Genomic DNA, 23,086 nt, shown 5'->3' on the forward strand with positions numbered 1-23,086 from the left:
CGTGAAAAATCACATTTTGCAAGCGTTAGAATATGTTTTGTAAATACAAAGTCTGTCCTGCTGTGTTTTACAGACATTTGAATGACTGGAGCTTTTAGTACTATTTTAAGGTCTTTTATAGCCAGCTGTGTCTTTTGAGAGGTGAGATTTAAAGTTCATATTTTTATAATGATTTAAGTTCTGTTTCAGAGTGGGTTGAGTCACATTAGGTCAGTGGGGAAGAGAGGGGGAAGGGCCAAAATATTTTATTTAAAAGATTCTAAAATGGCCTGTCATGTCCCCTGTTAAATTAGGGCTGTTTGTAGAGCCACATTATTCTGCAAGGTGTCCATTTTAATTGCAGGCTTTAAAAGCACTAAATACCCAAATGCAGTTTGTGGAAACACTGCATTGTATTGTTGGTGGCTGTGTATTGATGTTGTCACAGACACAGTAAGCAAAGATGGAGGGTCTTTATTAGATTTTCCTTTTAAGAGCAGCAAAACACTCTGCAAAAAGCAGAACCATGAAACTGGATGACTGAAACATTTTTCACTGGGAATAAAAGAGGACTGCACTATTCCAGAACCATGGTGGCTCCTGTGAATGGCTTTTCCACAGAAGTTGTGTGGTCACCTTTATTATTTACCTTTGATTTTGGCTTCAGGCTTGATTTCTTGCTCCTTTTATCTGCCTGAGTGTAATGTGTGCCAGGGACGGACAAGCACTTAAACTTGACTTCTTAATTTTATAGTGTGGCAGAACACAGAAGCAGATATTTGCTTTTCACTGTAGCCAAAGATGACTGTCCCTGTGCTGCTCAAAATTCACAGTATAAAATGCTGTTGCAGCTCTCTATCATTTGCCTGGTTTAAATATATATTTTTAAATGTGTCTGGTATTAAATTTCATGATCAAGCACATGTTTTCAAGAAAAAGAAAAAAAATACTAACTGTATTATTACACCTCAGTTCCAGATGAGAGGTGTGCTCTTTACAGATGCTTTCAACTCCAGGTGCCGCTTGTGCCTCTGCTTTGACAGAGGCCTGGAGTCATTTTTGCTGAGTTGAAAGCAGAACATTTAAGCAAGAAGGAGAGGAGGAAGCCACATTCCTCTGAGGAAAGCAGAAGTGGAAATGCTGTGAGCTGAGGGACTGTCAGCCCCAGCAGGTATTGACAGGTACCAGGCCCTTCCAGCCCCTGCCTGCAGCATCATGGGACAAAAATGAACATTTCAGTGTCCTGTGAGCAGCATCAGAGTCAGAACTACTGCCTTTTTGCCAGAAAACCCAACTTCCTAAAGCACTGAACGGAAATCTCAGCTGGGCTGGTGCCTGAGCAGACAAGATTCCAGCACTGGATTTATATCTCGCATCTATGCAAACTATTTTTCTGAAGATCTTTGTACAAGGGTATTTAAATAGGGAGGTGAAGTCCTCCCTCACCACCCTGCTCAGGACCCAGCAGAGATTTGTCTTCCCATTGTTTTGGTCCCATCTGGGGCCTGGTTCCTTCCCTGAGCCACCACTGCTTCCTTCATTCCTGCGGAAACTCGGTCTCGGTTCAGAATTCCTTTTGTGTCCCGTGAGGTCCTGTCAGCTCCACCTTGTCTTGTCCCTAAAATTCCAGTTACAAATGATGCTGCCCATTTTTCCAGTAGTAATTGGGGAAGTGCCTGGTTCTGTGTTCTGAACCCTGTTTAGGTTTACAAGCCACACACAAGCTGAACAAATTTGGGAACTGTCTGAACCTTTATTTTATCTGGTTTTGAAGATAGCTCTGTTTCTTCAGTTTAGGGAAACTAGTATGGAGTATTAAACTTTTTATGCACTTTTATTAATATTTTAAATTGTTAACATAATTTTTTATTTATTAGGGATGTCATTAATTCTGTCATAATAATGCAGCTTTAAAATTATAGACACATGCTGATCTTTATCAGCTGAAATCAATTTTACGGATTTGATGGCACTGGAGGGAGCTACAGACCAGGAGGACAAGATTCATAAAAAAATACTTGGTTGAAACACAATGAAAGGATATCCCATTAGGTTCACCTTTTTTAATTGCTCAGACCAGCCTACGGTAGGGGACTTACACCTATAACATGCATAGGTTGTTGCCATATTTAAAATGACATCTGGCATTGAAGGAAGCTTTCATATCCTTACTTGAAATCAAATATGGGGAATTTCAAACAAATTCATACTCAAATTTCATTAAAAATTCTTCATTCTGAGTTTGACTTGACTTAAACAGACTCCTTAGTCTAAGTTAACAGCAAGTATTCTTAAACCTAAGAAGATCCTTATTGCACCTGACAGATTTAAATTAGATTAGATGGTGAAAAATTATTACATTTCAAGTTTCCCTCCAAGTTTAGTTCCCACAGAGCACAGTCAGTGATGCAGTTTTTGGTTTCTACTGCAGTATATAAGGTCTGTGTCTTTAGCTTACAGTTCAAAAAGGTTTAAAACAGGAAAATCCCTGACCTTGTTAAAAGATACTTTTCCACTTTCCAGAAAACAGAGCATGACAAAAACTGTATTAAAAATATGGATATTTAGGGGGAGCAGGAGGGAGAGAAGTTCACCAACAGCCACACTGGAGTTGTCACTTGTCCAGCTTGTTGGTTTTTAGATGGTGAAGACCATGGAAATAATTTGTTGTTTTCTTACAATTAAGTGTTAGACTTAAGCTTTTATTCCTTGTGTAAAATTAAAAGTTGTAGTTTTTAGTTTGCTGAGCTTTTGCTGAAATAACTGGAAAAGATACTCCAGACTTGGTGGAGTATCCAGATTCTTTAAGATGATGATCTTTGAGAGTCACAGGAGATCAAAATCACTTCCAGCATCAGGAAGGACAGAAATGAGGATCAGTAAAAATGAAGGCAGGCAAGCAAAATTGCTTTAAAGTGTAGAAAAGATAAAATATCTCGTATCTAAAGCAATAGATTTCATAGTGTCCTGCAAGAAACAGGTTCATTAATTAGGCCCAGGTTTCTGCTGTGTATGGCCCTCCAAAATTCGGGAGGAAATGGCAGAACAAAGTGGAGTTTTATTGCACGAACACGTAATCGCTTCGCCTTTTCCCATGGTTTTTTGTCTCCTTCTGCAGCCTTGTTAGGAGAAAAAAAAAGTTAATAGAGATTTCAGCATATTCCTCCCCACTCCCTCAGGCTTGCCTGGGATGGGATGGTGTTGTGGTGATCTCATGCGCACCGTTACCTTCTCCTTGTGTTCCCAGCCTGGGAGCTCTGAACTCATCTGGGCTGGGCTGAGGGGCTGCTCTGGGGTTATGTGACATCCCCAGGTTTGTCTGGCCAGGGCAGCCTCGGGCACGGGGTGGTTTAATCTGTCTGGTTTGGTGGTGGTGAGTGTGAAACACCTCCCTGCACATCACAGAGAGGGAGAGAGGAGAGCTGGAGCAGCCCCCAGTGCTTGGCTTGGGGTCGTGTTGGTTCTCCTGGGGGAGGCTGTGCAGGGCAGCTCCACGAGAGGGCTGGGAATGGCTGCAGGATGCAGAATTTGGGGTGAGCAGGGCCCCTGGCCAGCATAAGGAGCACACAGCTTCCATCAGGACTGTCCTGTCAAGGCAAGGAGTTAATGGCAGAGAGGAACTGGGGATGCCATGGAAGCCCTTCCAGTGAAGGACTGGAATATTGGCCAAGTTGGGGTCACCCCTTGTAGTGTTTGCTGCTCTACAGCCCTCTCCCTCTCATCTTTCTCCCAAACAAAATGAGAAAGTTTGTCCCTTAGTGGGCCAGAAACAGCTGTCTTGTAGTGATGTATGAGTTGCTTTCTTAAGGAAGAAAAAAGAAGAAAATCTTTTTTTATATGATTTAAATCAAAACTTGCAGCTGGTGATAGACTCTTAGACTAACTTGGAGTATCTTTATAAAGACCAATAAATCCTGCCTTGCACGTTTTAAAGTACATTATCCAAAATCCTTCTGTGCAAAGCTGCCGTTCCTGAGGTGCGCATTGTTCAGATGGCAGGGGAGAAAACTGAATGTGCTGAAAGGCAGGGGGGGAAGGGAGGGAAGTTTACATACAGCTTGAAGCCTGGGTGGAAGTAACTCTACAATTTTTAGCAATGAAAATATCCATGTAGGGACCTAAAGGAATCCTGTGGGCTGATGGTGCAGTTTGCGTGGAGCGCGTGCACGGTGCCTTTTTGGCAGAAGGAAGATATTTTACTGGGGCTTAATGCTTATTATAGTTGCAGTTTCTTGATCACCATCTGTAGTCTCTATTGGTTTTTGATAGAGCAACTAGGATTTTATATTTTGGGAGTGGTGTTTTCTGTGTTATATCATGCTGACTTACTACTTCCAGTGTCTGTGAAATAACAAAGTCTCACGACTTCAGTCTGATTCCTGAGCTGCTGCTTTCCTGTGCTGGAGAAAATATTGAATCTCCTCATTATACAAATGGCTTCTGTTGGGTAATATTGACAAATACACTGAATAACATTTTTGACATAACATTCTGTTCCCACACAGATAATTTGGATGTAATTGAATGGGTTGATCAAGAGTCTGTGCTAAAAATATGACATTTTCTCACCCACTAAGTGGAAGAAAACGCTCACTCCAGAGGCAGTTGGGTGGCACAGAGCTCTGGGGAAGTGGGATGGGATGTGCTGTGACTGTGGTTCTGTCCCATGCTCAGGGTCCAAAGGGATGATGCTGAGGGCAGCCCTGGCACAAGGATTTGGGAACCACATCCCTCTCCAGGCTCCTGGAGGCAACAGAGCAGCCTGAGGCTGATTTTAGCTGGAGCAAAGTGCTCCAGCCCAGGCAGGATCCCAGCCAGGATGCCTGACAGACCCACAGGAGCACTCAGTGCACTTGAGCCAAAAACGTACAGAAATAGTTGTGTGGAGGGGGGGGAAGATTTGAAGATCTCTTTTCTTCCCTTCTGTTTTTCCTTATTTTAATGGTCTCCTGGGCAAAAGGCTGCATTGTTACAGTTTCAAAAGCAGGGTGGTTGTGCTGCAGACGGGTGGGGAAAAGAAAGAAAAATAGACCTTAGAGAAAGGCTGGCTGTTTAGTATGCAATAAAGTGACTTTTATACCTCTCCCAATCTCCTATCAAATAAATCTCGTGCTAACAAGCAATCAAACCCGTTTCCCTGCCCTGCTCTGCACAGCCCGAGCCACATTGTACCTTTCCAGCCTTTGAAACTGCCTGTGCCTATTTTTATTTGTCAGGCCGGGGCTGGGCTGGCCCCATTCCAGATGTGTCTCACAAGATTTGGTGCTGATGAGCTATTTATAGCCCTGTGGTTCCATTGTCATGGCAACCGTGCTAGAGGCCAAGGCGGCTGGGAGCTATTTCTGGACTTGTGCTGTAATGTAAAACTGATTGGGAAAGTTAGTGCATCCTCTAAGCCAGACTAACTTTAGACAGGCAGAGAGAGAGGAGGGGGGCAGAGAGAAAAAAAAAAAAAAAAAAAAAAAAAAAAAAAAAAAAAAAAAAAAAAAAAGATACAACTACAACCTCTTATAAATAGATTTTTCTCTTTTCTCCTACCTTTTCCCCATTTCCCTTTTGGGCAGTTTTTGAAGGGCTGCTTTGCCTTGTGCTGGGTTTCTCTGACATTCATTCATGCCTCCCGGCGGGTTACGCTGCTTTAATTAGACACTTTGGGAAGCCGGGTGCGTAACCAGCCTCGTTTTTAGGGCAAAGTTTGAACTTCACAGAGGCACAAAACTAAAGAAGGGGGGCTTAGCTGGCGCCTCCTGATTTTTTGCAATAGTTGCAAGTTGGTTGTACCCCATAGTTTTAATACTCTATTTTTTTGTGTGTGTGCTTCATGTTCTCCATGCCATATAAGGAACTGTAACCTTGATTACCACAAGATGATTCCAAATATATGGAGTCATACTTTTCAGCTTTCTCATTATTTGCTTCAAAATTAGACCCATGGTGCCCCTCCGCCTCCAAGTGGTTGGAATGCTCGAGGTTCTTTTGGAATTACAGCTGGGGCCGCTCTCAAAATCACTTTTCTGGGATATGCACGTATTGATACCATCTATAATTAAATTCTGAGCTTCAGACTATCTGTGGACCTTTCTGTGCGACTTATGGTTTTGATAAGGAAATCATAATAACCCTTCGACTTGAAACTGGAAATCAAAAAGCGTTTGCAGCTTCTTGGGAAAGTTTTCTGGATTTTGGTTTACTCCTGTTCACGTCTTACGCTACATTTCGAGGTTCATTTCCAACATTAATCTGGTTTTCAATGGGATTCTTATGTCGACATGGAGAATGTTGTTACAGGAACATTGTATGTGAGATGTTTTTAGATGCAATGTAGTGCTCTCCTAATTATACCAATAATACTTGGTACAGTACAGTCCCTACGTGCCTGTCTCTCTAAAGGTTTTTTTCTCTTTCCTAATTGTAAAGTTGTTAAAGTAATTACAAAGGTTTTGGAATTTATTTTCTCTCTCTCTCCTTATCTAGTTTTGTTTAGGCAGAAAAAAGAGCTGTGCCTTTCTGAGCATTTTTAATTTTCCAGTAACATTTGTGGCACGTTTTCAGCTACTGCCTCAGCAGTAAAAGCTCCCCCTTTGCACACAATAGAAAATACCAGTATATCTGTAAAAAACAAACAATCAAAATCTACTGATGTCTCAGCTTTGATTTTTTAACTTACATTTGAGGGAAAACCTGACAAGTTTGGTTTCACATGCTGTCCATGTTTGCAGGACACTGTAAATATCAGCAGATTGAATATTTGCTTGTTTTATTTGCATCGTTCCTATAACTTTGCCTGCTGTTCTGCTCCTCTTGCAAAATAAACGAGCTGGGATCTTTATCTCCAGTTTAAGGAATAGGATTCCCTCCTCTCCCAGCCCTGATTGCTTTGAGCATAGAAAGGGACATAGTTGAGGGACAGTAATTTGTTCACACACAAATACCCTTTTAAAAGGGAGTTTTATATCTTTGTACTCATCCTATGTCTCTGGCTCAGCACAGACAGCACAGCTGAAAAAAATTTATCAAAGAGTTAACTGCAGAGCTTTTAGAAGGCTTTGCTGAATAACATAAAGGATTATGGCAAGGACTGAAAAGGCAGGAAAGCAGAGGTAAAGCATGGTCTGTTCCGAAAAATAAAAAATGCACTCTGGTTTACAATAAACACTGTTAATATTGAGTTGAATTTCAGCTTCAAACTAATTTAAGTAGTACTTTGTAGTTCTGATAGTATGTAGATAAATAAAAATCTGCTGGGCGTTTGCACAGTTTGGTCTTTAGAGTGATCAGTAAAAAATACTTATTTCTTTCTGGTCATAGAAACCTGAATTGGAAAGACTGTTTAGAGGTGATCAGGAGAAATGCCAGAGTAATTCTTAGTAACATCTTGATAATTCTTAGTAATATTCTGGTGGGTTCTTAGTAATATCTTGGTAGAAACACATGACTCAGTGGAAATGAAAAATCATTTCCACTAACTCAAGGGACTTGGGGCAATTAAGTACTCAGTGTGCCTGCCTTGAAAATAGAGTTAATGCCAAGTGTGCATTTTGGGGTGTGATGATGGAGGCAGGAAATGCAGCCTCAGTGAAGGCAGGCAGGAGCTGGAAGTCTGATTTACTGTCTCTAAAGTACCTCGAGGCTTTCAGAGGCAAGAAACTTCACAAATACAGAGTTTCAGTGCTACTGTTGAAGTTTATTAAGTTATAAACAAATGTTGTCTTTAGTTGGGATTGAAATCTTGATTTCATGAAGTATCTTGCTGACGCTGAAGATGAGATCTTACTTACTGTGTCTTTTAAGGGAGACATTTTATATGCAAATTCAAGTTATGACTTGACCAGAGAAAAAAACCCTGATGAAAATAAAGCTCTTCAAATATAGGTGTGTTGTCAGTTTGAAGACACTTTCCCAGTGTTGTTCTAGGCTGAAAACAAAAGCTCTTCTTCACAAAGCAGGAAAAAAAAAATAAAATCCTGTCTGCCAACCATTTCATCAGATGACAGAGAGTAACATTTGACTTTAAGTTTATTGAGAAGGCTGTCAGGAAATGTTGGAGGAAAGGCAGCCTGAGTTCCCTCCTGTGCTGTCCCAGCCAGGGCAGCTGTGCTGGTTCTGGGCTGGAAGGTTTCGTGTGTTACACACCTTTCCAGCAGGGAAAACAAGCTGCAGTTCTTTGTCTGGCAGCAGCACTGTTCATTCAGGAAATTCCCTCCTCACAGGGATAAAGCAGCTCTCTCTGGAGGAAAGAACTCCAGAATAACTTGGGTGCTGGCATATATCTTCATCTGAAAATTGGGACATGGCTTTGACATAATAGGTTTTAGTTAAAAGTTGGAAAGAATTAAGGATACATGTATGGCTTAATTAGTTAGACCTGCTGGAGCTAAGGAAAGCCTCTGTGTGGCTCTCTGTGAATCTGCCTCCTGAGTGCACCCTTAAAATTAAAGACACTTTATTTGTCACAAAGATCTGCTTGGAGCATTTCACATATGGTTTTCCTTCCCTAAGTTAAAAAAAAAGGACACAAAAATCCAGCATTTTTTTAAATTTTCAGAATTTTTTTTTTAATACCTTTCATTTTAATATATCTGAGTCACAACTGGTGCTGTCCTAGAGATGCTTCTTCCTCTCACTGTTGCTGACTACAAGTAACCTGAAGTGTTTTGAGGTTTTTTTGTAAGAGTGTGTCAGAGCAGTATCAACATTATTTTATAACACAAGCAAAAGAGCCTCTTACTACGTGACAGAATTTTGCAGAGCAGTAGCTGATCCTGTTATTTAGTCCATGTCCAGAATGTGGCCCGAAGTGAGAATTGGCAGCAATGCTGAACGAATTATTTGCTTTCTGGAAAACAGCTTTTCCATATAATCTCTGGGAAGATTTTACAGAACAAAAAAAAATAATAAAATACTAACTTTGCAACTTGGTTCAAGGCTTGCTCGCAGTATAAAATTTGGTTTTGTGGTTTGACAGTTTTATGTGAATTATTTCATCAAGGTCACTTCTGTTTCTCCCTGTAAGTTCACTGCTGACACAGTAGATGGTGGGCACGTCTCCAGTAGGCTCAGAACAATCTCTCACAGCAGTGAATTCAGCACACAAAGTAGTGCTCAAGTGGCCTCACTTATGTTTTGGGTTGAGCATAGCGAGAATTAAAAATAGAAATTAATGATGGTGAATTTGTGTTTATTTTGAACTGGGCTTTGTTCTCATCTGACTGGATTATTAGTTTAATTTACTGGATAAATTGTTTGGTTTTGACTAACATTGACTGAGAAGTCTCTGAACACAGTGTATTGATCTTTTCTGAACTCTTGTGCTCCTGCTGTTGCTCCTTATTTTAGGTGTATCAGAGCGGATCAAACCTCTGCTCCCCTTTTCTCCTCACATTTATTTTTACATTGACTAACCGAAAGAACAATCCCCTTTCTTTACACGTGAGCAAAAAAAATCAAACTGCTTTTTAATGCCTTTAGCCCTTTGTAAAGCTGCTGGAGCAGCCTTTGATGAAAGGCACAGGGGGAAATCTTCGCTGTGCTCCATTTTCCCTGAAATGCCCTGGAAGCAGGAGGGGTTTTCTGGTGACTGTCACACAGTGAAACACTTCCTTCTCCAAGGAGCATTGTTAGGAGTATCAGATGTTGCTGAATGTTGAAGCTTGTTTTTTTTGGGGGGAGGAAGAAAAAAATGTTTATTCCATTCGAACTTGTTTTACCTGGCATGAGCGTTGCTGTTGGAATTCATCTCAAGTACAGTACTACTGCTCCTATGTGGCTGATGTTTTTCAAGGAAATCATAGGCCTAAAAATAGTCTGCATAAACAACAGTAAGAGGTTTGTACTTTCAGTTCCAGGTTTTAGTAATATCTTGTTGTTATTTTCTAATTTTCAGCTTCCAAAATCCATTAAGCTGATTAGCAGAGTGTTTAAAAATAAAACAAAAAAAAAAAAAACCAAAACAAAAACCCCCAAAACAAAACCAAAAACCCCACCTTTTGTGGAACCCAGAATAAAACGTTCTGCTCGGATAAATTCATACAGAAAGGGCTGGGTGATTGCAGTAATCACCTTTGGATCTTGATGAACGTGTTCTGCTCGGAACATTTTTCAAGCATCCTCCAACTTGTGAAATTTGCCACGTGATTCTGAAACTGTGCTCTGAGAGGAGAGGACAGGGTGGAAACACTCGTGCTAGTTGGACATCCTCTGTGTGCTGAACAGAGAATTTTATTTCTTCCCTTTGGATTAAAAATAAAATAAAATAAATGATATAACAGCTTGGAAGATATGAGGAAAAAAAAAATCCAGCTTGGAAATGGCAGAGCACAGTTTGTCACCAGTTTATCCTTGTGTGTCTGTGGCCGTGTCAGGCTCTGTGATGGAGATTGATCTTTGCACTTCGGCTCACGTGGGTTTGCAGCGTGTTAACTTTAAGATACGTTTTAATGCATTTAAAGTTCTCTAATTCAGTCTAAACAAAAATTAATTTTCGTGTGTCTCCGAGGCAAGATCATCTAGTTCCCAGTGAAAAGGGCATTGCACTGAAGCAGTTGTCAAAATACAGGATTATTTTTTTTCCCCTTTCCCTGCTCCTCATTAGGTGTTTGGGGCTGAAAAGAGCTTAGAACGTGTGGTGGCTTTACTGGGAGTTTTTTGGGGTTTTTCCCTCCCTTTTCCCCTGTTGAAGCTGTGACTGTTAGTGCACATTAAAGGAGGCAGGGAAAACTTGCTTTTCCTTTGTGATTTCTGCTTCAGAGAGAAAACAATTCATGCAGAGGAATTTCAAAGGCAGCTCAAAGCCTATTGGTTTAAAGGCTGATTAATGATTAATGTTGGGGGTAAAGGCACTGCTGAAGTGGAAGGGGCTGAGCAAAGGGGCACCTGGCCAAGGACCTGGTGTTGGGCAGTGGATCTAGGGGCAATCACCATAAAATCTGCATCCTGAGCTGCAGGTTTGCCGCCACAATAAAACAGAATTAACTAAGTCCTTGAGATTCTTGCTCTTTGAATCGAAGTGAAAGACAATTAAGAGGTTATAGTTAATTGGTTAAAACAAATTAAATACTGCAGAGTATCATCTGTAGGTAATGCCTGATGAATTTAACAAAATATATCTCTTATTATCCATTTATCCTGAAACACTGATACAGCAGCTGACAGAAAATCAGTGTCCCCTCTCACTTGGTCCTGAAATTGGTTTAGGGCTTTCATTTATCTCAAGAACTACAGACTTGATAAGTTGTTTAAAAACACTCATTTTACTTTCAGGGGAAGTACATGTGGGCAATTTGAGTAATTTCTTTACCTTTCCTAGTAGCAGGTTCTGTCCCAGGATGTGTGTGAATAAATGACCCAGATTAAACTCGCGGTGTGTTTGTGGGGAGGGGCTGCAATGACATTCCCAGCTGGATTAATTAAATTAAACTGCTCTCAGCCCTCTGCCGGCTGCTGCTGGGAACGCTCCTCCTGAGGACAAGAACCCAAATTGAGCCATTTCTGTGTGTGATTTTTCATAATTTTGTGAGCCTGAGAGTGTTAATTGTGCCAAAATTTACCTGGGAACTGTCGGTTACTAAAGTGTCAGAAAGTTTGTCTGATTTGAGAGTGACGAGTTTCTCTTTTGTCTTTCCTCTCCCCAGTTTAATTCACCTGGGAACTGGTAAATTACTAAAGCGTCAGAAAGTTTTTCTGATTTGAGAGTGACAAGTTTCTCTTTTTTTATTTCCTCTCCCCAGTTTTCTAGACAAGATTGACATAGTCAAACAGAACGAGTACACCCCGTCTGACCAGGTACGTGGAGCTTTGTGGGGAAATGACACAATTTATCTGCCCTCTTCATTCATTTTTTTTAATGGCCATTTCAGGTATTGCTATGCACTGTATGTATTTAGTATTCCAGTGAAAATGGCTTTGTCCTTTGGATCATTTTTATACACATAAAATGATGTACAAGGTTGCATCACTTACAAGATTTCCATCAGGATACTGAACACTCCAGTGCTGTTTCCTGGTGTTGTAGTACAGCATGAAAAAAGGGGTTTATTTCCATTGCTGGATACATGGAAATTCACCAAATATCTGTGTTCAGTCAATGCGTTTTCCTTTATGCTTTAGGATCTTCTCAGATGCAGAGTTTTGACATCAGGAATTTTTGAAACCAAGTTTCAGGTGGATAAAGTAAATTTTCAGTAAGTATAATTCTTTCTTTTTTATGTTTTAATATTTTTTAATACAACCCAGACAAATACCAAGGTAAATTGGGAGGAGAGCCTACCATATATTCATTGAGCCTGCTGTATTTCTCAAGTGTTGGTGTTTAATAGAAAGGAAGTAATTTTTGATTTTTTAATTCAGTAGTCTGGCTTGAAAATGAAATGCAAATTGGTGTGCAATTTCTGCTTTATTTGAGATCACAAAGAACAAAATGTTTTAAATCTATTTTCTCTGCATGCCTGTGTTCATGGACTGTTTACCTATTTAAGTTCTTGTAACTTCTGTGACACAGAAGTCCTGAAGTTTCTTACCTTTTCTGTTTGCATGCAGACACAAACAAAATACTCAGCACAAAGTGATTCTGACTGACTGGATTTATGTTTTTTTTCTCAGTATGTTTGATGTTGGAGGGCAACGAGATGAACGCCGAAAATGGATCCAGTGTTTTAATGGTAGGATTAGGATTTCTGCTGCCTTTATAAAATTGTTCTCTGCAGAATTGTAGTGTCTAATCTTCATTTTCTCAACTGTGTGAAAATCCATCATCTTTCCCCGTAGCTCAATAAGGAGTTATATAACAGTCATATAGGATTGAGTTTTTCTTGCCATGTAAAAGTCCTCTAATTGCATAGATTATCTTCAAGGAGAATGTAAGTGGAGAGGAATTTGTGTTTGGTGACTTCAGCTTATCCATTTTTTTTTTTGGCTCCCTTCTCTTCAATTAATCAGGTGTTTTTGGAGGTGGCTTTGTGCATTATTTGCCAGCTCTGAGAGTGTAAATTCCAATCCGTGTTGTGTCCTCCATGTGCAGGTTGACATATGGATGTGCCTGTGCAAAATACAAAATACAGGATAATTATTATATGCATAAAATCAGATTATCATATTTTTGTGTATAATTGCAGCCACTTGGCTCTGTTGTGGTGCTTCTTTCTGAGCCAGCACTGACCCATTGCAGAATGGAGTTGTAGGGAGCATCTGTCTAGTTGGACACTCTGGTGAGAGCTGGAGTCTCTTAACACCAGTGTCCCCATGAGCTGAGGTCAGGTTTAATTCCCACATGACTGAAATTAGACAGTTCTGTGTCTGTCCTGAGATGTGACAGGTACCTTCACTGCAGCTCTGTTTTACTCTGTATCTCTTTAGATGAGAAACCTTTCTCCACACAGGTTTTCTTAAACCTGGACTTGGTAAAAATATTTTCTCTTCTTTGTTGTTTGGGCAAAATAGCAATGTAACTACACAAAAAAAGCCCACCTTTTTCTAGAGAGGTAACAATGACATCCTAGAGAATAAACAAGGCAGAATGCAACTTGAAATTCATGGTACATTGCTTCAGTTCCTGTCACAGAATCACCTGGACACTGTGTGTGTGTGTGTGTGTGGAAGGACTGTGCAGTATTTTCTTCTGTGCTATTAGTAACAGATTTGTTTGGGTTTTACCTCTGCTCCTTCCTCTTCCTGTTACCTCATGGTCTGACTCATCAGTTCTGCTGCTGAGGTAGATGAGCCTGGAAGTCAGTGTGAGGGGCTGGAGCAGCACAGACACGGGAATCTGGATCCTGGGATCCTGGGAAAGCCTCCCAGGGAAGGGAGGGGCTCTGAGCAGTAAAACACACTACAGGGGGACCAGAGCAATTAACTATGAATTAATTCACTGCAGTCTGCTGTTGTTGTTAGTCCTCTTTACACAAATCGAAAGTGCTGTATGTCCTGAGGATTTCCCCCAGGAACCTCCCTGTCCAAAAGCTCACAGTTGTTTCCAGTTTTCTTTGCACATTTTAAATAATCTTTAAATTCTCTTCTTGGCTTCTTCAATTTCTCTCTCTTGCTTCAGTTCCTTTCTTGCCTACATTTTCTGTCATTTCTGTCAGCTTCTGTTCTGGGGCCTACCTTGCCTGTCTTCCATTGTTCCTTCACTTTCTCTTTTGCTTCCTGGTACTTAAAAAAGCTGTCAGCAACAGCATCCCAGCCTGTTCTCTGCAGGGGGCTGAAAGTCTGGCAGCTTCTTACTGAACTTCATGATTCCTGGATATTTGCTCTGAAGTTTGGCATTAACTAAAGGGTGTTTCTTGGTTTAGATGTGACTGCTATCATATTTGTGGTGGCGAGCAGTAGCTACAACATGGTGATACGAGAGGACAATCAGACCAACAGGCTGCAGGAAGCACTAAACCTCTTCAAGAGTATCTGGAACAACAGGTCTGTGAAAGGCTCTTTATCACTGGCATTACTGATCCTGTCTCACACTGCAGTCACCACTCGTGGATGGGCCTGGCTGGGACAAAGTTCATTTTCTCCATAACAGTTCACAGAGTTCCGTGGTTTAGGTTTTGCCCAAAACAATGCTGATAACACTGATAACACCCTGATGCTGCTGAGCAGTGTGTGCAGAGCATCAGGGCCCTCTGCTCCTCACTCTATCCCTGCAGTGAATCCTCAGGGGACACAGGTGGGCAGACTCAGACTGCCCAGAGATGTGTTCCATGCCACATAACGTCATGCTCTGCAGGAAGGGGAAAAGGGGATTTTGGGAGGTTACCCAGCTTGCTGGGTATTGTTCTGCCCACAGGAGGTGGTGAGTGATTGCCTTTGCATCACTTGTTTTGTCTTCTCCTTGCTTTTACTTATCCTTCACTAATTAAACAGTCATCATTTATATTTTATCTCAACCCCCAGATTTTTTTGCTTTCATTCTTCCTTTCCTCCCTCTGAGGAGGGAGGTGAGTGAGGAGCTGTGTGGTGCTTGGCTGCCCCCCAGGGTTAACAGCACAGGGAGCTCTGTTATTCACATCTCCCAGCACAGTCTGGGCTGGTTCTTTGGTCACAGCCTCCCACCTTTAATGTTTATTACACTCAGATCATTGAAAAGGGCTCTGCACAACTACTAATTGGTGGTTGTCATATTGAGGCTGAAGTAATTAGTGATGGAGCTCTGGGAGGTGGAAATGCTACCCTGGGGTAGGTTTGGATTAACAGCACAAAGTGAGGAGCACCCAAACAGCCTCAGGGTGTGCACACCTGAAATTACACCCTTGGGATTCAGCTATAAGAGGAATCTTTCCAAATCATTCCAGTGTGTCATACAATCTTGTCTCTAGACATTTTGTGTGACTTGGTTTATTTTAGGTTTCTGTGTGATCTGGGCTGTGCCTCCTCACAGTGTTTGGTTTCCATTTTCCACAGGTGGCTACGGACCATTTCAGTAATCCTTTTCCTGAATAAACAAGATTTGCTAGCAGAGAAAGTTTTGGCAGGGAAATCTAAAATTGAAGACTACTTTCCAGAATTTGCTCGCTACACTACACCAGATGATGGTAAGATTTTTAAGTTTTATTTGCAATTTATCATTTCCTTGTTAATCACATTTGGAATGGTTTTGGTAGTTTCAGCTAAGACTTGAAAACTCTTAAGTAGATGTAATCATCAATGTCTTTTAGCCAAATTGTAACGATGAATTTAAGGTATTAATAATGAGAGATTCCTGCCTCTTAAACATTTAATATGTTAATAATTTCATCATGACAAAATCTTTTACTTTGGTGTAGATCACAGTCTGACATTTTGTCACAAATGTGTCCTTGGGACTCCCCCTAATCCTGCCTGTGGTCATTTCTCTTACCTGCTAATTGTAATTTCCATTGTACTATTCCCTTGTTCTCCTGAAATCCTGCTGGTTTAAATTATGTTATGGTTTGCCTTGTCTCACAGTCAGTTTGCCAAGTGTATTTCTGTCATATGTGAGCAGAAAACAGAATAAGTTGAGATTTTTAGGTGCTGTTACCAGAAAACACCCGTTTTAATAAGATACTTATTTTATTATTAATCAGCAACACCAGAGCCTGGTGAGGATCCCAGAGTTACAAGGGCCAAGTATTTTATTAGAGACGAGTTTCTTGTAAGTATTTCCTTTCTTTGGTTATTTCTTCCATGATTCTTCTCAAACCCAAGCTCTTGCTCACTTTCTTCTATTGCAAAGTGCTGTCACTTCTTGTGTTGTTTATATTTAACATCCACATTGCATCAACAACTGTCAGATTTATGAGCTTTACTACCGTTTCTTACCTGCTTTTTGGATATTTGTTTGTACATAATTAAATAGTAAAAGAATTGGTGAGAATTAAGAAACCCCAAATAGAATCATGAGTGAAGTCCTGCTGTTATTAATGGGGCCAGATTTTTATTCCATGTATTTTTTCTAAAAATAGAGACTAATCAAAAAATGCCTCATTTGTCAGATATTAATGTTCTTTTTGTATTATCTTTTCGATTACTGGTCAGCTGAAACTATAATGGATGTAGATTATTTTTTTTTTATAATTACTTGTAATGGTGAGCCTGATAATCAAATTGTGGACTCATTTTAAAACAGAGCAAAACAAAAAGTTAAAGGGAGACTTTCTGTCAGTGTAAAATCTTGGTAGAGGGAGGCAAAATCTACCTTTTTCATGGCCAAATGGACTAGGAGTTGTGTTGCTAAATCCACCAAAGCTGCACATAAATAATGGCATTTTCCTGAGTTCTCATTCCTCTCTCAAATTCCCCAGCTTGCAGTGACCACTGTGTAATTCTGATCATTTTGAATTTCATATTTCAGGTGAGAGAGTGAAAACTTTGTGGGCATTTTACCACCAAAAAGTTGCACTGTTTGAAGACACAAGTTCACACATGCACATCACACCTTCATTCAGCTGAGCTTTGGGGATGGGTCGGGGTTCCCCCAGAGGGTTTTATTTTAATTTTAACCCAGTGTGTCTCTCTTGCTTCGCACAGAGAATCAGCACAGCAAGTGGAGATGGAAGGCACTACTGCTACCCTCACTTCACGTGTGCTGTGGACACAGAGAACATCCGGAGGGTTTTCAATGACTGTCGGGACATTATTCAGCGCATGCACCTTCGCCAATACGAGTTGTTGTGATGGAGAGCACTTTTTTCTGTGTTTTGGACTCCTTATTCCTTATTAAAACAAAACAAAAAAAAAAAAAAAAGAAAACCACCCTTGCCCACATAGGGTGGAAGAGAACTGTTTAAATCTCCCATTGATTTGCACCCCTCAACTTTTTCTCCTTGCTGGACAATAGCAGCACTTCTAAGCTTGCTTCTGTACCCCTCGGACAGTTTGAGATGGCCCCTAACACTTAAAAGGCCATTTCCATGAGGATTCCCTAACACTGTTATTAACAAAAAAGAGAGGAAAAAAAAAATACCAAACCAAACAAACAAAAAAATAAAACCTAATTAATTAAAAGCCCTGAATGTGGAGCAGCTGAAAGAATTGGGGATGAAAAAAATTAAAACGTTGAAACAAAAATTGGGGGAGAGAAAACTTTAGGTAATTTAGCACTGCTGTGGGCATAATCCTATAACCCGTGATCTCCACTTTGTATCACTCACTGCATCCGAGTAACGAAGGTGCCAAGTCACAGACCAAGTTTGAAGACAGACCCTTGAGTTTGGTTCTCTGACTGTAAATGTGGCTTTGGGCGGAAATACTGACAATTCTCCAACAGACCTAGACAGTGCAAAAACCAACTGCTACCTTTCAGAAGGGTATTTTTAAAACCAGTCTTGGTGGTCTAAAGACAACCATGGACATTTATGAATTGAACTGCGTATGGCCTGTGATTGCAGAAAGAGTTAACCACACACTGTTTTCAGTTTTGTCCACTGATGATCCCGTCTGCTCTAAAAATCATTATCTGGACTGTAGTCCTCACAGTCTTTCCCTTCTTTTTCTTCTTCCCTTCCCTCATTTTTTATTTTACTGCTGGATTATTATTCTTGTACAGACTGTAAAATGTATTATTTTGTACAACTTTATTGAAAATAACTTGTAGAAGATCTTTGTGCCTTGATTATGGCTGTACCTGTACAATGAGCTAAGATGTAAGTATGTTTGATTGCGCTGTACAGCTTTGTCAACCCTATCTGCAGCATTAGCTCAAGGTAGGGAAAATTTATCTGTAGTTTAGTTTTTCTGGTTTATAAAAGAAGGAAAAATACTGTTTAGTAAAAAAAAAAAAGGAAAAAAAAAGAAAAAAAAAAAAGAAAAAAGTACAAATTGTGCAAACTTAACCACTTTAAAAGTGAGGTCTTCAACAAGTGACCAGATGTTGCAGCATCGTGCTTTTTAATTTTTAGCTTTAATTCATTTAAATCTCTATCCAAATGCAAAACATGGCTTGTTTCTACATAAAACCAAATTTTGCTACAAATTATAAATGTTAGTCTTTGGTCATTCATAGTCCTTTTTTTTTTGCTAAAGACAAGAAAAAAGAAAAAAACAAACAAAAAAACAACAAACCAGAACAATAACAGACACGTAGGGCATCATGCAGGTCTGGTGACCATCTCTAGACTGGGCCAAATACCCACCAACCTCGGCTTGCGCTGCGTGGGCAACGACTACCGGAATGACAAGGTGTGCACTGCCCTTGGATTTGGCCACTGAATTCCAGTTTCAAATGACATTTTTATTTCTCTTTTAATAAAGAGATACTTTAGAACCTTTTTTTGTTTTATATTAACTATATAAGTAGCTTAAAAGTGAAGATGTGTGGATTTTTTTCTTAAACTTGAATAATTTATGCAAATTATATGCTTAGAACAACATGTGGTACAGTAAAAAGAAAAAAGAGCAAAAATCACTGTAGCAATAAGAGAGCATGTAATTTTAGTAACTACTACACTGCTTTATATTTTATACCTAGGTGTTTTATGTCTCTGTGAGTGTGTTACTTTTTCATGTGTCTAAACCTACGTGTACAATTTGTACAGAGTCAGAAATTACAGCTGTAATAACACATCTAGAACAGTGTTAGCCTATATTACTCAAACACCCCTGTTCCCCCTTCATTTACACCCCTAAACTGATCTGGATCTTAACTGCAGTGACTTTACAAGGAAAAGAAACAAAAACAAACACCAAAATTCTTGCCTCTTTGCCTTTCACACTAGCTTCCCTCCACCCAAGAGACCGTGTTGGCTTTTCTTTTTTTTTGGGAAGAGATGCAGTTTAAATTCAAGTGAGGGTGTGGTCAGTGATGTCTGTGCAGCTCGATTTGCTTCAGGTATCGGATGCCTTTTCAATACTGAGAACTGCAACTGCTCAGAATTGTGACTCTTGGTTTGCTTTTATGGCTAAAGTCTTAAAATGAATCACACAGTCCGTTTTTGCTGGAGAGCAGAGATGTGAGGGAGTCACTGTCTCATCTCAATTCAGAATTACTTCCAGAAGACACTGAATAGTTGAAAAATTTTAGCTGCGGTTGTTGCTCGCCTTTCAAGAATGATCTTTCCCCTTCACAGGTTTAGACAGTTGCCACCTGGACTTTGTAGAACTGTAGAAAACATGACTGAAAATAGGCCCCTCCAATTCAGAATGTATCCAGTGCCTGTAGGTGAAGGGCTGGCGTTTCCACTAGGTAAAAATGGGACACACGTAGTGGAAAGGAAATTCATTGTGAGCCTTAATTTTAGTTACAGGAGCCAAAATCTTTATTTTAGTGCCAACCCTTATCTTTTTAAGCCTAGGAGGAGTTGGTGTGAACACCAAATTTATAAATGGAGAAAACCTGTAGTAGTGTGAGGAATGTAACCTCTTGTCTGAGAGAAACAAAGCACCTCCATTAAAACAATTAACAAAATAAGCTTCTTCCTCTGATGAGGACACGTAATAACAATGAGCTATATAAGACAGCAACAGTTTAAGAAACCTAAAGCTTTATATGAACAGATATGTTTAGGGGATGCTTTTTTTTTTTTTTTTCTTATGTGAGGAAAAAGGCAATTGTTTTGAATATGGTTGAGTTGCACAAGTACGGAGCGTGTGTGTGTCTTAATGTCTCAGTATTGCCTTTGTTAGTCTCTTTATTAGTCCAAGCAGTTTGGTGGCCTGGTAAATGCAAGTCTTATTTTTAACAGCTTTCTTTTTCCTTTTTTTTTTTTTTTTTAATACAAAACCATAAAGCTTTAATGCTTGCTATTTAATAAGTAACTGTGTTTTCTTCTGTCTCTAATTTAGTGGCCATAATTTGCAGTTAATTGAACCATTCCAACCTAATGCTTACCCATATTTCTTAGTTTTGTTTTATTTATTTATTTGAACTTCTTGTTTTCATGATTGAGGACTGTCACTTCTGTCTCATTCATCTGTTTGGAAACTTCTGACCTTACAGCCAAAACTTAACTCATTCTACTCAGTATTCATCGTGATGCTGAAGTGTAAGATACCTGCAAATGTAAACACTACCACTTTTATTAATAAAAGCAAATACAGTGTTTTTAGGGCACATTTGCATCACTGTAGTTGAGGTTGTGTCAGTATTTCCATTGTAAACCTATGGAGGGTCTTACCTTGGCACTAAACTGCCCTAAGCTGAATCTTTGCCATACAAGGCTTCTGCTCAAGCGTGATTTGGTGGGTTGGTTTTTCAACAGTTTCCAACACAAACTCTTGTTTCTGTTTTAAGTTATACAACTGTTTTGTTGGATGGGGGTTGGTTTAAAAAGAAAACAACAAAAAACAACAAACAAACCTGGTTTCAAGATTGTTTTTGGCACTTCTGTAACTCAGAAATGGTTTTGATTTTAAAACAACCTTCGGCAAGCCAGTAACCTACAAATATGGTCTGATCACTTTGGGTATTTTGTAAAAATAATAATAAATTGTAGAGATGTTGTGGTTTCAAAATCAGCTACTGTGCATTTGCAGTAACTTATTTCAACCCAAGAACTTTTAGTAATTTGTGCATCACAGCACAGATTCAGTGTGGTGCAGCAGAGTAGGGATAACTCCTAAAGCTTTTTTTTAATAATGTGGAGAGATAAATCCACTACAGACTAAAAAAGGATTCAGCTGCCTCTGAAAGCATCAAAAACTGCTCTCAGAGGCTGAAACTGGAGCTCTGCAAGTTGATAGGAGCAGCCTTTGATGCAAAAGCCTAGGAAGGCATCCTGGATCAGCTGTCATAGGCAGGAGTCCTGAGGGCTTTTCTTCATTTATCTAAAAACTGTTTTGATTCTTGGCATCAGGGCAGGGTTTAACTGAGGGTATGTCCCAACTCCAGAGGAAGAGAAGCTAACACTGCTCCACTGTGCTGCATGGAATTGATTCCTGCAGGGTCATTTCCTTCTGCCAGTAAATCTATGCACAGAAATATTAATGTTCATGGCTTCAGAACTTGGACACCTTGTAATTTGTCGTTGGTGTGTTGTTCCTGTAAATGATGGAGGATGTTTTGTATTATTTATCTTATTTTCCAATGTCAAAAAGTATGTGCCAGTAAAAACAAAAGACAAATGCAGGAGATGGCCCCCAGACTTGGAGGCAGAGCCCGTGACAGCTGAGTACCAGTCCAGTGCCTTAGTGACAATGCTCTTGGTGATTGGTGCTATACAATTGTCTTAAGAGTGATAAAGTTGTTCTCAGTTATAAAATTATGTGACTCATTGTGGAAGAGAGTAAGTTCTCTCTTCTTTGCCCAGCTGTACCTAATGTGCTGTGTGTGTTCCTAACAATGCTGGCACTCCTAAGACCTCTTCCATGGAAGTAGATGATAAAATTCCTACTAACTTCAATAAGCAGGATCAGGGCCATAGATTACTATCAGTGGAAATCTCACACAGGAGCAGGTCCTCATCTCTAAAATACGTGTTAAGTTTGTATAACAGTAAAAATATTTATAAGAAAACATCTGTTTGCAGTCCAAAACCAAACTGTGCCCTTCTTCCTCAGCTTGGTATCTCTAAAAATTCATCTGTTGGGAAAAAAATCTTCCTGTTCTTTGATGAACTTTGAAGTGTCTGTGTAAATAAAATAAGCTACAAAGGGGATTTCTGAAGCTCTGCTGATGAAAGCCTGACACGGAAGAATCTCTCTGGTGACTGACAAGACAAATTCCAAGAGTGAGCCTATTTTAATCCTGGTCATACCCAGTTGGCTTCAGTCCTGTGAGTGTGTCAGAGTAGGCAAAACTGCTTCAGAGTTTTACTGTAGTGCACAGACTGCTAAAATTTGAGCCATAATTACTGGCTGTGTAATTAATTGTGATCCCTGATTCTCATTAAAAGCTCAAACTGCTTTTTACCCTGGTTACTTTCGGTGTACTGAGCTGAGCAAAAGGGGTGTGGTGTAAAGCACAAATCTGACCTGGAAAAGCAACATGGGATGAGGTGGGGAGGCAAATAAGATCTCTCACTGCATTAAACGTAAAAATTATACGGTGGAGGTTTTTCCTGATTTCTGTGTCCTATAAACTTAGTCTGGTTCTGTGGAAAACTGAATTCCCCAGGTAACAACAGCATTGAGATCTCTCTGACATGGATAACTGACCAAATATGACTAAATACGACATTTTTAGATGACTAAAAATCCACCAAAAACAAAACTTACAGATTTTCCTATTTTTTTTTTCACTTAGGAAATCTGACTCAAAATTATTGAATGACAGAACAAAATAAAACCTTTAAACATTGTCTCAGATAGGGAGAAGATGCTGACATTAGGGATTTTTATATAACATGCTTTTTAATGCTGGAGTACCAGCAGACAAATGTAAGCAAATTCAAAATTAAAATGTGAATTTATCTCTTCACTTTAATTTACCCAGTCATTTTATTGAATGAGTTGGCTGATTTATTTTTTTTTTAATATACTACTATTCAATTTTGGAGAAAGACAAGCCTAGGACAGAGGCAGTAATGTTGGGAATTCTCTCAGTTCTGTTGTTCTGTCATGCAAACTATTGTTTCAGGCTGTAAATTTTATGTGAATTATTAATAGTGAAGTACAGTGTTTCTATCTGTAGTTTTCTGGTATTTGATGTGACTTTGGAACTGTATCATCATTCTTGCAACTGAAATGCCAGTGCCAGCAGAGGAAGGAGCAGCTGTGTCAGGGT

The 23,086-nt window shown here is 39.7% G+C and overlaps 1 protein-coding gene across 2 annotated transcripts in view; it reads left to right on the forward strand.

Annotated features, from left to right (window-relative positions):
* Positions 1 to 20,487, forward strand: part of GNAS (GNAS complex locus) — a gene marked incomplete at its 5' end in the record, with an annotated part of 134,066 nt that extends 113,579 nt beyond the window's left edge. For both annotated transcript variants that reach the window (XM_083873406.1, XM_083873407.1), the window contains 7 exons: positions 11,706 to 11,760; positions 12,085 to 12,158; positions 12,577 to 12,635; positions 14,265 to 14,385; positions 15,370 to 15,500; positions 16,014 to 16,081; positions 16,957 to 20,487. In XM_083873406.1, coding sequence (XP_083729532.1) covers positions 11,706 to 11,760; positions 12,085 to 12,158; positions 12,577 to 12,635; positions 14,265 to 14,385; positions 15,370 to 15,500; positions 16,014 to 16,081; positions 16,957 to 17,103 — 655 coding nt within the window. In that variant the 3' untranslated portion in view covers positions 17,104 to 20,487. The remainder of the gene's footprint in view (positions 1 to 11,705; positions 11,761 to 12,084; positions 12,159 to 12,576; positions 12,636 to 14,264; positions 14,386 to 15,369; positions 15,501 to 16,013; positions 16,082 to 16,956) is intronic.
* Between the last annotated feature and the right edge of the window lie 2,599 nt (positions 20,488 to 23,086).

This window comes from Zosterops lateralis (genome assembly GCF_965231275.1).
Source record: "Zosterops lateralis genome assembly, chromosome: 16".
Classification (NCBI taxonomy): Eukaryota; Metazoa; Chordata; class Aves; order Passeriformes; family Zosteropidae; genus Zosterops; species Zosterops lateralis.